We start from the raw sequence: 14,333 nt of genomic DNA, 5'->3' as shown, positions 1-14,333 counted from the left end.
ACATTTCTGTGTTATCTTGAGCTTTAGAACAACATGCTTTGTAAATAGTTTTAGTTTTAACTAGTATTGTTGTGTGCTTGAATAACTTATCCACCCACATATCCTCCCATCCAGCTCTGACTTCATTCATTACCTGACTTACATCTGTGTCATACTCATGAGTAGTGAAACCCTGGAGTCATTTTGGGAGATACCTTTTTAAGTTTTTCTCGCCAAGAGTTTGAAAAGAGGATTGTTGCCACAGTCATATCTGCACGGCAAACATATAGCTTCAGTCAGATTGTCTCCTCAGCTTAGAATAAAGACCAGAATCAGGGAATCAGTTCTGCTACAGAGTCAGGCAAGCTGTGCTTCCAAGTCCATCTATTTGCCAGCTTCTTTTTATATCACCTATTACAGGCTTTATCTCTTCATATCGTTGGAAAGATAACTACACATTTGCATAAATACAAAGAGGAACTACCGCCGTCCTACTTTTTCTTTAATATAATTTTTTGGGGCTTTTATTGTGAGGAAAGAGCAGTGGATCGTATCTGGAAATAGGGATGAGAGAGTAGTGGATGACATTATGCAAAAAGTAAAGTATGGGCACACCAAAGTACATGAAAAGAGTTTAACAAAATTCAGCCCGATCCATAATATCTGCATTTTTCATCTTTATGTGGTAGTTAGATGAAACTCGTAGAACACTAGAATAAACATTACCAAGTTATGTAGGCTTTCTGTTAGAAAAATACATATATCCACAGTGCAACAGTTAGAAGTGAATTTTGGTTGACAAGCGAGTGGATGCCGAGCTGTTTGTTGTTCCTTTTAATGTTTCAGTCCTCTTAAAGGTCACAGAAGAACTTTTTTTTTTTTAGACATGTTTTATTGATTTCAAAATTTTTAAGGGTATTTACAGAATGTATCAAAATTTACAGAAAACACATAACAACCCCACCGCTCCATATTGGCAGAATATTACACATATAAAACACATACAGAAAATGTAAAAAATAAATAAATAAATAGGAGTAACACTTAAATTGTAAATTTTTAGAAAGTTCTAGACAAAACCTTAAAATAAATAAAATTAAATTTAAAATAATAATAATAATAATAAATAACAATGATAGTACATAAAAACTCAAATGTAGCAAAAAAATAAATAAATAAATCCTCACATCATAAATATAGAACATGCCATTCTCGTCATCACATCACAGTTCCAGCACTTCCTCAATGTCAACACTTTTATAAATCTAAAAATGTCTCCCAGATATCAATAAACTCAGAAGCCTTCTTCCTTACAACATAAGTAAGTTTTTCAAGAGCTAGACTTGCTGTTAATTCCTTTAACCATCGATCAAGAGAGGGGCAACACACATTCTTCCAATACAATGCAATTAAACGCCTCGCCTGGAACAAACGAAGATCCACCATTATTTTCTCTTTTAGGCAGGGTACAGTTATCAGGAAACAAACCAAACAAACACATTTTAGGATTTAGGGTAATAGGTGTCGAGGTAATCTGAGAAACAAAGCCAACCACTGACCTCCAGAATTTTTGAACCTCTGCACCTCCCCATAGGCAGTGATATAAGGTGCCTGGATACGCCTTGCACTTCAGAAGAACTTTACTTAAAGTGCAACTACATTTGTTCCTCATTTGTTGTATCACAGACTAAAACAAGTCTCTTAAATCTCTAAAGGGTAGATGATATGATACAATGTTACAATGTCATTTAGCAGACGCTTTTATCCAAAGCGACGTACATACGAGAACAACAGACATTTAACATTCATGCGATAATGCTGTTGATAGTTTTTTTATGGAAGTGTAATGATATAATTGATTCATCCACCTCACTCTAACTACAGCCACATTTCTTGGTGTGCCAGAATCAAATCTTGGCTCTCATCTTCACACACTTTCATCCTTGTCTCCTTCAGGAGAGTGACTACTTCACTCCTCAGGGAGAGTTCAGGGTGGACAAAGCCGGTTCGCCAACTCTGCTCAACTGCCTCATGTACAAGATGTCCTATTATCGATTTGGTGAAATGCAGGTAAGGATAGAAGTTCTGATGAAAGAGTCTGTGTTAACTTCTGGCCAAGATACAAATCAAAAAATCTTCAGGTCTGCATGTCTGTGATGATTTTCATCTTTAGGCAAGGCCATGCAGGTCAGGGCCAAAGAGAAACTCTCCTCTGAATTTGCATAGATTTTCTGGAGGGTTTATGATCCGATTTGTAGGTACAAATAATTTCCGTTCCAGCTCTTTGCGGGGATCACAAAGTAACAGGCAGCTGCCATCACCACACAAGAAGTAGTACGGCTACTATATATAATCCAGCATGCAGCTTTACCAAAGAATAACAAGCAGCTGCCACCACTAGAGGTGTAAAACTTCTTGCTACTGTATCCTTAAAGCAGAGCCGGCTGGCAGGCAGGCAGAAGAGGATTTAAGGAGATGCCTTTGGGGAGTCCTAAGGTTCTGAGAGGAGGCTGTTAGGTGGAAAGAAAGGATGGAGGAGGAATATGAAGGATTGGAGGAAGCTTTGAAATGAGCCACGGTTACTTCTGGCAGGTAGCAGAGGAGACATGAGAGGGATCCTTCTTGCCCAGCCAACAGCTCAGCTGAGAGAGGAGAATCAATGCAACCGCCATCCTTAGACAAACAGCCAGAGCTCGGTGTAGCTCACTCTGCTGTTTCAGGGGGAACGAGATAGAGAGACTGCAGAGGGAGGAAAAGAGGGAATGAGCCCAGGGCGGGAAGAAGAGAAGAGTCAGAGGAAGGGGAGTAGATTAGATTTACAGAACAGGATGTGACAAGGAGAAACGGAGGCTTTAGAGGACATCAGGAAAAAGACAATAAGTAGATTGTGGTGGAGTATTCAGGGGGGCTGGGTTTGTAGCTGTGAGTGGAGATTAAAGGATAATACTGACAATGCATAACACAGTGCAGAAAAGTAAGAACAGACTGCACTTCTCCTCAAAACCCACTCATTTACTTCTTTTTTATATTGAATGTTGAGCAATGCTAATCAAAGTAAGTCAGCAGACTAAACTGTAGTGACTAATAATGATTTAATACTTCAGACTGTGTCCGTTGAAGCTGTCTGAAGACATGAATGAGGTGTTGTAGATGTAAACACAATGGAAGAGGGAGAGTCCGAAACAAAGGGATGGTAGGTGGAGACTGTAGATGTGGAAATAGAGGTGACAAGGGTGAAACAAAAGTGAGAAGGACGCTGTAAGAGGAGCAGCGGAGGCTCTCGCAGCACAAAGGTACAAGTAAGAGGCTGCTGGTGGATTATACAGAGGGTAATGTAATATTCACCAAAGGGCAGAGGCTGGGACTGTTATCTAAGAGCTGTCAAACTTTCTTGGTGTCTTTTGTAATTGTGTTTGTTCCTGTTTATCTATTGAGCTCATATGTTCTGTTATTAGAATGGGCTCAGAGGAAAATACAATAAAATCACACTGAATAAAATATGTCTCAAGTTTCAGTTTCTTTAAATGAAAAGCAAGATGAGAGTTACTCCCTTCTATCTGCATTGGTTTTATCCAGACAAAGCCAGTCCTGCTATTTTTCGCCTTCAGTTTTTGATAGAATCGAAGCTAATCACCTCCTTCCTTATGCATTCCCACATTATAAACCCAAGTGATCCAGTAACACTAAGAAGCTTTGTGAATGCAACATTGCAATGCTAGCTGTTAAATAATTTAATACTATCCATTTTCATCTCCAAGCTGGACTTCGGACGCCTCCTGGCTTCGACCGCACACGCAACGCAGAGATCGGCAACAAGGACATCAAGTTTAAACACCTGGAGGAGGCGTTCACCTCAGAGCACTGGCTGGTCAGGATCTATAAGGTCAAGAAGCTGGAACAGAGAGCCACTGGACCACAAGCCCCGCAGTGTAGTGCCCAGGCAGAAGTACACCTCCAAAAAGGTAGAGGGAGACATTCTGTTTGTGATGTCATATTTAATAGCTCTGTACTCTCCACCCTGCATTGACTATTTTATATTTACATGCTGGTGGAAGGAACAGGGATGTCAAACATTCTCTATTTTCCATTTCTCAATTTCTCTCTATGTTCACTTCTATAAGTTACATGAGTGCAGTATAGAAAACAATAACCAACAAAACTCAGTGCAGAAACTGAGCAGTAATTTAGTAATCATCTTAAATCAAATATAGACTCGCTGTGGGCGCTTGTGGCCTAGCAGTCTAGCGGTCTAAGTACCCCACGTATAGAGGCTACAGTCCTCGTCGCAGAGGTCGCCTGTTCGACTCCCATCCGGTCGACCATTTCCTGCATGTCTTCCCCTACTCTCTACTCCCCACGTTTCCTGTCTCTCTTCGGCTGTCCTGTCAATAAGGCAAAAAAGACCCAAAATATACCTAAAAAAATTATATATATATATATATATATATATATACTTGCTGTAATTAAACACACAAGCTTAACAGTCAGTCAGTTAATCAGCAGCCTTTAATAACTGAAGTAGCTTACTAAGCTAATTCAGTTACACAGTTATTTTATTATTATTTTTTTCCTGGGGAAAAGAACAAGTATTTTTCACTTCATGCTTGCCCATGTTTAATATTTTATTTTATTTAGTTTTATTTTACTTTATTTTCATTAAATTTTTTTAAAGTATCTTTTAATTTATTAAACATAGTTATTTACTTGCTGTATTAATTGTTTTTGGGTTACAGGTAGGGCTGAACGATTAATCGAATTCAAACCGACATCGCAATGTATAGAATGCAATTATCAAATTGCAAAGGCTGCGATTAAAAAAAAAGAAAGAATGTTTCATGTACACAGACGCAGCCTTACGTGACATGCATGCAGTAGGTGGCCGTAATGCGCCTTTCAGCTGATTTGCCGAACGGCAAAAAACTCAGAAGAACGAGACACGTGAGCGGGGGATGAAGAAAACAACTTAAGCCCACGCTAAGTTTTGATTTGTTGTTTTGGTTAAAATGACCTCAGCAGAAGAGCCGATCATATTGGGACGTACAAAGTAATCAACACGCTGAATATCAACATGTGGAGCAGGCTTATAAATAATCTCTGCAGACGCAGATCAGTGAAGACCCAGACAACATGTGGATTTACTGCAACAGGACAACTGAACAGAATCATATTTAAGACTCACAGTGTCCAGTTTTCTGTCTACTGGTTCTTATTGAGAAAAATAAGCATGTTTCCGTGGTCAGGTGTCAGTCCGGAGCGCAACCGGGTCATAATCAGTCCGGCAGCGGAGAAAAAAAGAGACCTGTCACTCAGCCGCAGCCCCCAGCTGAGCATCTCCGCTGTGTGCAACACCTTCAGTCGGCTGGTTCACATCCAAACATTCTTCAAACTGAAAACACTTGTTTGGCAGAATTTTGTTAATTAGTTGTGGTGAACGCTTACAAGACTGCAAGTCAAAGTATTTAGTAAGTTTCCAACTGTAATTGAAGTAGATAAATAAACCGTCTTTCATATTAATTCATGCTTCATTTGCCTTTATCTTAACAGAAGTCTAGCCTATGAGAAAGAACAGTTTGTGTATAATAAATCTGATATTGTGTATTATAATACAGATTGATTTATTACTTGTGTTTGTTGAAAAATACATGAAGAGGAGCTTGAAAAAATAGTCGTATACTAAATCGCAATCGCAATATTAAGGAAAATAATCGCAATTGGATTATTTTCCAAAATCGTTCAGCCCTAGTTACAAGGTGGGTACCTGACCCAGTGATGGGCTCTTGTCCCTTAGGGTGATGTTACTCTACATTGAATTCCCTAAACCAAACAGGGAGGTTAACTTTAAATAAACACTTATTCTAATCAACAATCCCATATCACAAATAAAGTATATAGAGTTTATGCTCCACTTTTAGATTTGATGGACTGTATATTAAAGAAGAGTTGGTCTTAAGGTGTGTAATTTATTGATCATTTTGAGCAATCACCTCAGAAATAGATTCTTGCTTTGAATACTTAACAAGTCATTTTAATCCATATGTGTCACAAAGACTCTGTTCTTTTCTTGTGTCCTTTCTTCCAGACTGCCAAGAGGAAGCGAGGACACATTAAGAACAAGTTTTCCCTGAGGAAAGGCAAGAACTGCAAAAAAATAATGATGACCATGAACTCTTCTAGGAAAACAAACAAATGCGAAGAAACCTCGAACAACCAATGAAGAAGAACACAGGGGGGCCATTTATCTGGCACTTGGCACTCAAGCGCTTCCCATAAGAGAGCGCCCCTGTGTGGTGAGGAAGTTGAAGTGTCATATCTGGCTAGCTCCAGACCTGTTGTCTGTTTTATCCTGAGGATCTTTGTCTTGCTCATTTTTTCCCCTGATTTTTCTTTTTCTTTTTACTTGAATGTGTGGCAAGGCATAGGGCTGCTCTACTTGGTTCCACGTCTATTAATTTTGTGGTACGTTAATAAACTGCTTATCAGTGCAAGGATTGTGAGGGGGCGAAACAAGAGAAGACTAGGAACATTTGCACCAAAGACCCATCGACCTTGCTCCATGGCACATGTGAACTCATCACTGAGCGAGAGGAGGCACAGGAGAGGAAACTGAGGACTTGTTCCTGACACGTGTACAGAGGAGAGTATGCGGCATGGAGGAACGTCACTGTTTAGGCACAGCTCATCTGTAATATTAACCTTTTTATTATCATCATCTCCTTTCCGTCTGCCTGGCTCCCCAACCTTCTTTTCCACAAATTCCTCAAAAAATTGGCCTAATGTGTAAATATGTTATGTAAAGAAATGTCTAAGAGGATGATAATATATTGGATTATTGTGGTGATTTTTAATATGCAGTTTTTTGTTTTTCTCTTAATTTCTTTGTGATTTTTTTGTATGACAGCAAATAGAACAGTGAATGCAATAATTCTTGTATCGAGGGGCTTTTGAGATTTTGTTGGAAGAATGAATGTGAATTTTTACAATGTCCCCCTCCACCTTTGGCCCTCTTTTTCATAAATTGCATAGATTGTACATTTCTGCTGCTAGGGTTTTAAGACAGAAGCAGTCAACTGTGTGTACAAAGTAGTGATAATTAATTAGGCCTCCTGTCCTGCAGGGTGAGCTCCCTAGTTCAGTGTGCAAAGCCTAGTGCCTCATCGCTGGTCATCATTGCCTCATTCATTTTGACCGTCTTTTTTTTTTCTTTTTCTTATTTTCTCTGTTTAACTCATGTAAGTGCTTCTGCCAGACTGAGGCTTTGGAAACTGGACTTTTTTAAGATGTCTGAAAATATACTGGTGAACTGTGAAGAAGCTGGCACATAGGCACTGAGACAAGATGACAACTGAGAATAGGAAAGTTAAGAAAACTTGTCAATACAACTTGTCAATATCTGTGAGTTGGTGAACTTTTGATCGTCAAAACAATTCCCTAGAGCTGTGTCCCAACCCCATACTGCATTAATGTCTGACCTCAAGTGAATTACAACAAAATAATTCATTGGGGAATGATATAAAGAAAACAAAAAAAAAGGAACAAATCCTCATCCTGGTAAAATTTGAAGTACTTTTTTTTTTGTCCAGTAAACAGAATAAGAAAAAATTACTAATCCATTTAACCTTCCCAAATTTTAGAATTAAAATGTACTCCAGATATAACTTAAACACCATTCAGGTTGCATTTAAGGGTTATTATCAATTAATGTAATGCTTTTTATCTTTAAAATCTGTTGGACAAATCCCACAAATATAAAATTCATATGAATCAAAAGAGCAGCAAAATTTTCAAACTAGAGAATGTGGACCAAGCAAATTGGTACCATTTCAACCTAGGAGTAACTAGGTTGTGGGCATCTCCCACAATGCACCTCAGTAGATACTTGGGCTACACCTTCAATGTATATTAGATGTGTGTTTTTCACTTTCACACTCTGAAATTGTAGTTTTTTGTTAAAGAGAGAGAAAGGGGAAATGAAATAACTTACCATGTAGGATGATTATGTGACAGTTACTTTATCTATACATATGGGAAAATAGAGTTTTGAATGCACTGTTAGTGAAAACTGATTAATCTGCAAAAAATATTCAAAAATGTTATGGATAGTGCTTTTTCTTTTCTTAAGTTTATAAATTCTCACATATAAAGCAAACTATAATCTTTTTTCGCCAAAGCTGTCACGTTTGCTAGAAATAAGTTTCCTAAAGAAACGTTTCTCAAAAATATTAAAATGCCTTGCTTGAAGGTACAGTATGCAGTTTTAGCAGCATTTAGCAGGACAGACTTGTCAGAAATGTGTTATGATATTCAATAGTATGTTATAAGCGCATAATTACCTGGAAACATTTCTATACATTTTTTGTTAACTAAAAATGGGCCATTTAGATTTGCAAAAGGGTGGCCTCCCTTCCATGGAGGCTACCATCTTGTACTGCCATGTTCCTACAGTAACCCAGAATGGACAAACTAGTATTGGCCAAACACTTTTTTAATTTTCGAAGTTATTTTTGCCTTGATTGTTTGGAAAGCTGAAGACAGGCCTGAAATTATACGGAGTGGAGAGCGGAGAGGGACATTCAGCAAAGGGTTGAGACCAGGAGGAAGCATATGAATCTAGAACCTGACCACTACATGTCACTAAATATTCCCATTTCTGCACACTGTACCTTTAAGAAAATGACTAAATGATTAATACAGCAGAACTATGAGCTCACAGTTAGGACACAGCTCTACTGCACAGTTAATCGTTGACTTATAATTCTTTGGACACAGGAATGTACGTCATGTGTCTGGATTTTCAGACGCCATGTCCAAACACTAAAGAAGTTTCTGAGTGTGCACGCTTCAGCAACTATTTGTATCGAATAAGTGACACATCAAAAGACTAACACATCAAACAGCTGTACATGCTTTGTCACATCTCACAGAAAGTGACTTTTTCTTAATGAGTATCACCTGTTCCTTTGTTTTTCTTTACACTTGTTTTTCTGTCTGAATTGCTTTGTTCTTTTTCCTCTTATCCTCCTTGAAACCATGTGTCATCACTTGTAGGTGTCAGACTTGCAACACAATGCCACATTGTTATTGTATCTCGATCTCGCCTAAGCCGCGTCACGTCCTTTTGATTTCTTATTTGTCAACCGAGGAGAGAGTCAGACTAAGCCTTAATGTGATGTACAGTTTCTTGCCCTCTTTATTTTGTTTGTTTCATTTATGGTTCATTATGAGCAGCAAAACGGTTCCTTTCTCTGCTAAGTTTATCCATGTCTAGTAGCTCAGTTCTGTCTGTCCTGGACACTGTTTTTGTTTGATGAAATCCCTCCTTCCCTCACTTTGGAAAGTTTACATTTTACATTTGTTGCTCTGTTCAGCCATCTTTAAATATACACCTTAATGAAAATCTGTGTACGTTGTTATTGATGTGCTCCTTCCCCCTCCTTCAGCATTACACCTTTCTGAACAGAATGATCCAATAATTGAAACACACAGTACATTAAGTATGTTTATATTTTCAAGCCCAGGTGAACTGGAAGCCCACCACTTGATGGCAGCATTAGCCTTCAGATGAGGACGTTTGCTTCTGGAGCAGTATGTATGAAAAATAACTCTAAATGTGAAGATGGCTGGTGATGGGTTTCACAAGCATGCAAGTGATTCAATGGGTGCTACAGAGTATCCAGTGGTGTGTAGTCCATTTTTTTTCTTCCTCATATAACCATATAATTTCCCTATTAGGGAAATTCACACCAAGTTTCTCCAGAGATGAAGTAGCACAGTGTGTTGAAGCAGTGCAATTTAACAACTATTTCGGGGGGAATACTTCTTTACTTAGTCCTTGATGGGTGGAATAAGAAATCTCTAACTAGATAAGTACCACAAGGGTTGTTAATCATTTAAATTAAAGGTGTTGGAACAGTTGAATATAATTTACAGATTTTTTTTATTGAAAGTCTACACTTGGGTGTGGCTTAACTCAGGTTGTAAGGACAGAATTTGGTCTATTGGCCCAATTCCTGATAATACGTCAGCCTGTCTTAAGGCTCACGTATTTATTATTATTTATAATTTATTTTTAAGTTATATTTTTGGCCCTTTTGCCTTTATTTGATAGGACAGCTGAAGAGAGACAGGAAATGTGGGGAGTAGAGAGCGGGGGAAGACATGCAGGAAACAGTCGACCGGCCGGGAATTGAACCGGCGACCCCTGCGACACGGACTGTAGACCTCTGTATGTGGCGCTTAGACCGCTAGGCCACCAGCGCCCCACACATATTTGTTTTTGACCTAAAGATTGTGTTTGACTCAGTATGTAGACAGTGGCTGTAGTTCCCGTGTCCTTTGCTCTTTACTCATTGGTTTTTCGGATCAACATTTTGAAGCCTAAAGTTCATCTTCGGCGTCCAACATTCTTGGTTCTTCAAGGATGTTGAACAAGAAGTTGAAGTTGGCCAAATTCTGTGGTCCAAATTATCTTGAACAGCAAGCAATTTTAGATTTTAAGACACACTTCCACGAAATTTTGAGTAACAGCGAGATTGAAAAGTGGTCTATGACATACCACTCCGGGGATGGTGGCCTGCCGTGCCATGTCGTTCCTAAAACTGTGTCACAGAGATACCATTCTCTACCAACATGTCAGGGCCCTGGCTGCTTTTCTTGTGATCAGTCTTCAAATAGTCTTACATTATCGTGTATGATGATAATTTTGCTTTGAAAACTGCCAAATTTTGTCCTCTGACTTCACTTCTCAAAAATAATTTGTAAACTGTATGGAAATCCTGTCTATTCAAACACATATTTTATATTTATTTTCATTTGAATAAATCATCAATGCTGCGCTTTATGGGCTGTGTGATGTTAACTAGAAGGATCAGAGTCGTCTCATAGAGTAGTGTTAGTCCATTTGCAGTACAAGGACAAGGAAGACTGCACATGCACCTGGATGCTGACTTAAGTAGCTATTCTATTATCATCTAGTTCTCCCTTCAATGAAATGTGTGGTTGAATGTTAATATATATGAAATAAAAAAACACAAAAGAAAAGATGATCAAACATGATAATGTAAGACTATTAAGAGACGCAGCTGGGGCCCTGACATCTTGGTAGAGAACAACACCTGCTGCTGTTTTAGGAGAGACATGGCGCTGCAGGCCACTAGCTATGTAGTGTCATGGCACAGGCCAGTTTTCGATCTCGCCTTCACTCTAAATTGAAGGCCTAATACACAAATGTCAAAAGTGACATGGGTATCTGAAGTTATCATTTTGATTGGGAGGCATTAATTACAGATATCGTAATGAATTTTTGGTCCAGCTTTTTAAAAATAAAACTAACAGCACCATCTTTAATGTTGTAACAAACCAGGTTGTCATGTCTTCTCTCATTGTGTAATGAAGTGGGAGTGTACAACACACATATGATCAAACACTTGAATACAGGCTATTCATTAAAAGGTTTCATTAAAAAAAAGTAGAAGGTCTTTATTTATGGACAGTCTCTTTTATCACGATCACTATGTACTTCAGTGGATCCTTTCTGCATATAAAAAACAAAACCAGTAAGTTTCATGTAAGGCGAAGTGTCATAAAACAGTAATGAACAGTGGTTTGCTGCAGGTTACAGGTTCTCTTGATGGTTGCAGGTCTGTTCTTTACGCTGTCATGTAAATGCATTCGCTACAAATAGGCATCTGGTAATTTCACCTGGCTTAAATACTGCTTGAATATTGAAGTGAGGAAGTAACTGAAATAAAAGGCAGTCAGGCCACAAAGAAATCAAAAGGCAAAAAGAAGAACAGTATGAGGAAGATAAATGTTAGAACCTGTTATTTATAGCTTTCAGTTTGAAAACTGGCCACAAGGTATGTGAGGTATGGGCCATGAAAATGTGAGTTTCAAAATACATTTCCTCTTCTATCCGACAGGCTGGTTACCCCACTCCCCAGCGACTGTTGTGGTAGATTACTCATCTTCACAGAAGAACCTCGCAGTGATCCCCAGGTTTGAGAGCATGGCTGTGTGTTTCTACAAGCTCTGCTCATCCATATTCATCACCACAGCAACCTGACAACCTAAGTATGAACTCCAGGAGGTACAGGCTGCCTAATTACACAAGTTCCATCTTAGGGGCACGAATACAAAAACAAAGAGAAAAAAAAAAAAAGATTAAAGGACTGGAGGTTTCGCCACAAACAAACTGCTGCTGTCTGTTATGGAATAATAAGTGGCTAATGGCTGGAGTAGCTGAATAAGAGAGGTAGTAATGGAAATGTAAAAGGTCTGCATCTAACTCAGGGGCTGAAATTATGCATTTGGAGAGACCTTCAAAACAAGGGCAAAACACTGTGTAGCAGTAAAGGTAAAAGATGGAAAAATAGCATCCTATTATGTGTAAATGTGCCCAAATACATTCATAGTGCAGACAAAACAATCACTTTCTAGTAGCTCACTGTTATGTACTGTATAATAATACATACTAACACATAATATAATGTTATACCTGTTGATTTATATTAATATTTTTTTGTTTTTATTTTTGGTAAGCTCTGAGAGACCACCCTGATTGATAAAAGCCATAGATATAAAACATTTAATTTATTTCTATGGGAAAAGTGCTTTTATAAACAACTCATATACAGCTACAGTATAATGTGTATCAGGAAACTTCTTTTAGATTCATTCTAACGCTGCATTTATAACTAAAAGCAAGGAACCAAACAAACATTTATAAGAGAAAACAAAAAACAGAACATCTGTGGCAAACGTCATCACTGTGCGTGTGCAAAAAAGGCCTTGGCAAGGTGAAAAATAGAAATACTCTACTTTTAATAGTAATACTATTAACTGTATGTAAAAAACTACATCTGTCCCAAGAGCTCCAACCACTTGGTCCTGGTAAAAACAGTGGAGATCCCTTTGGCACCTTGCAAGTTTCCTGTTTGTTTGTCACTCTAGTAGTCTTTAAAGTTCAGGTTTAATGGCCAACAGAGGACTCTGCTCCTTTTCCTTGACTCCCTGACCCTTGACCTCCACATGGAAATGCAGGAGCTCATTTATTGTCCAAGAGAAGAGGGAGTTGTTCTGCTGTCAGGTCGACTTCCACAGTGGGCTGTTATAAGTCCAACCTTCTCCCTGAGGAAGAAAAAAAGGTACATTACAATCAACTATAACCCTCCTGTTATGTTGCGGGTCAAATTGACCCTATTTAAAAGTCTATTTTAGGCAATATATTCCTTCCAAACCAGCTAAATGAAGCATAAAATCTGGGCAGCATGTAACAGAAGGGGTGTCATGTTAATTTATCAACATCACTTCATTTAAAAAAAAAAAAAAATCAAAATGTAAAATAAAATAAACAAAAATCTGTCATGTAAAACTATTGTATTTATATTTAGGGCTTTCCAGAGTACATTAAAAAAAGTTTTAACATTAATTTTAATGAAAAACGAGTGAGTTATCCTCGCTAAACCATGATCTGTGAGAATCAAAGAACACCAATGGACTAAATCTTGATTTAAATGGTTAGTAATGGAGTTAAAAATTAGATTAAAAAAGTGTGTATTTGGTATTTTTGGGGTTCTGACACTTTTAGATAATTGAATATGCCCTGGGTCAAATTGACCCAGGAACATTATTACTGATCCAGAGAAACGAACATAACTGGAGGGTTAAGGAAAGTAAAATTACAGATATTGTAATGAAGATGAAGATGTATTACTGTGTCAATGTTGTGTCCCACCCATAGTAAATAATGCACAATTTCACTGTGGAGTAAAAAGGAAAATAATTTTTATCATTTGGATTTAGACATGGACATGTAAGAATATCCAACTACATTTTGAACCACATTTTGAGAATCAAGCTCCTAGACCTTCATGGGAGCCTGCTGTCCATCCTTACACTACTGTTTGAGTCTTCACCTCCCTTTACTGTACCTCTTTAGTGAAGTGTTTGGGAGTCCAGGGTTTGTTATCAGCTGCTCTCTGTCTCTCTTCTCCTCTCTGTCGCTCCTCCAGTCTGTGTTTGTGTTCCGTGGCCTCATCCATGTTCCCTTCCTTCAGAGACTTGGTGACATGTTGCCATAACCTCCTACACACACAAGTAAAACAAATGACATTTATGAGCAAGTCTCTCTTACGTGGCACTACCCTACCTTTAATGAAAGTATAGTTTCTCACCTGGATTCTGTCCTGCACTGTTTGTCCACAGGTCGGAGCTTCTTCTTGGTGACCGGGAGTTTGGTTGTGTCGATCACTTTGGTTTCCCCGCTGCTGTAGGTAAACTCCAGCGTGCCGTTCCACTCGCCCTGAGCTTTGCAGACGATGGTGTTTGTCGGGTTGTGTTTGACCTCTGCTGTCACT

The 14,333-nt window shown here is 38.5% G+C and overlaps 2 protein-coding genes across 2 annotated transcripts in view; one reads left to right on the top strand and one right to left on the bottom strand.

Moving 5' to 3' along the window:
• LOC117827908 (dolichyl-diphosphooligosaccharide--protein glycosyltransferase subunit STT3B-like) overlaps positions 1–9,373 on the top strand; it is a 129,330-nt gene extending 119,957 nt beyond the window's left edge. Inside the window, 3 exon segments of the mRNA XM_034704757.1 lie at positions 1,936–2,049; positions 3,738–3,941; positions 6,059–9,373. Coding sequence (XP_034560648.1) covers positions 1,936–2,049; positions 3,738–3,941; positions 6,059–6,193 — 453 coding nt within the window. The 3' untranslated portion in view covers positions 6,194–9,373.
• Positions 9,374–11,342: 1,969 nt separating this feature from the next.
• Positions 11,343–14,333, bottom strand: part of LOC117828500 (oxysterol-binding protein-related protein 10) — a 97,277-nt gene continuing 94,286 nt past the window's right edge. The window contains exons 13-15 of the mRNA XM_034705679.1: positions 14,151–14,333; positions 13,908–14,061; positions 11,343–13,104 (exon numbers count right to left, since the gene is read on the bottom strand). Of these exons, the coding sequence (XP_034561570.1) occupies positions 13,060–13,104; positions 13,908–14,061; positions 14,151–14,333 (382 nt within the window). The 3' untranslated portion in view covers positions 11,343–13,059. The remainder of the gene's footprint in view (positions 13,105–13,907; positions 14,062–14,150) is intronic.

Source organism: Notolabrus celidotus, chromosome 16 (assembly GCF_009762535.1).
Source record: "Notolabrus celidotus isolate fNotCel1 chromosome 16, fNotCel1.pri, whole genome shotgun sequence".
Classification (NCBI taxonomy): domain Eukaryota; kingdom Metazoa; phylum Chordata; class Actinopteri; order Labriformes; family Labridae; genus Notolabrus; species Notolabrus celidotus.
This window is presented reverse-complemented; position numbering and strand designations above follow the sequence as displayed.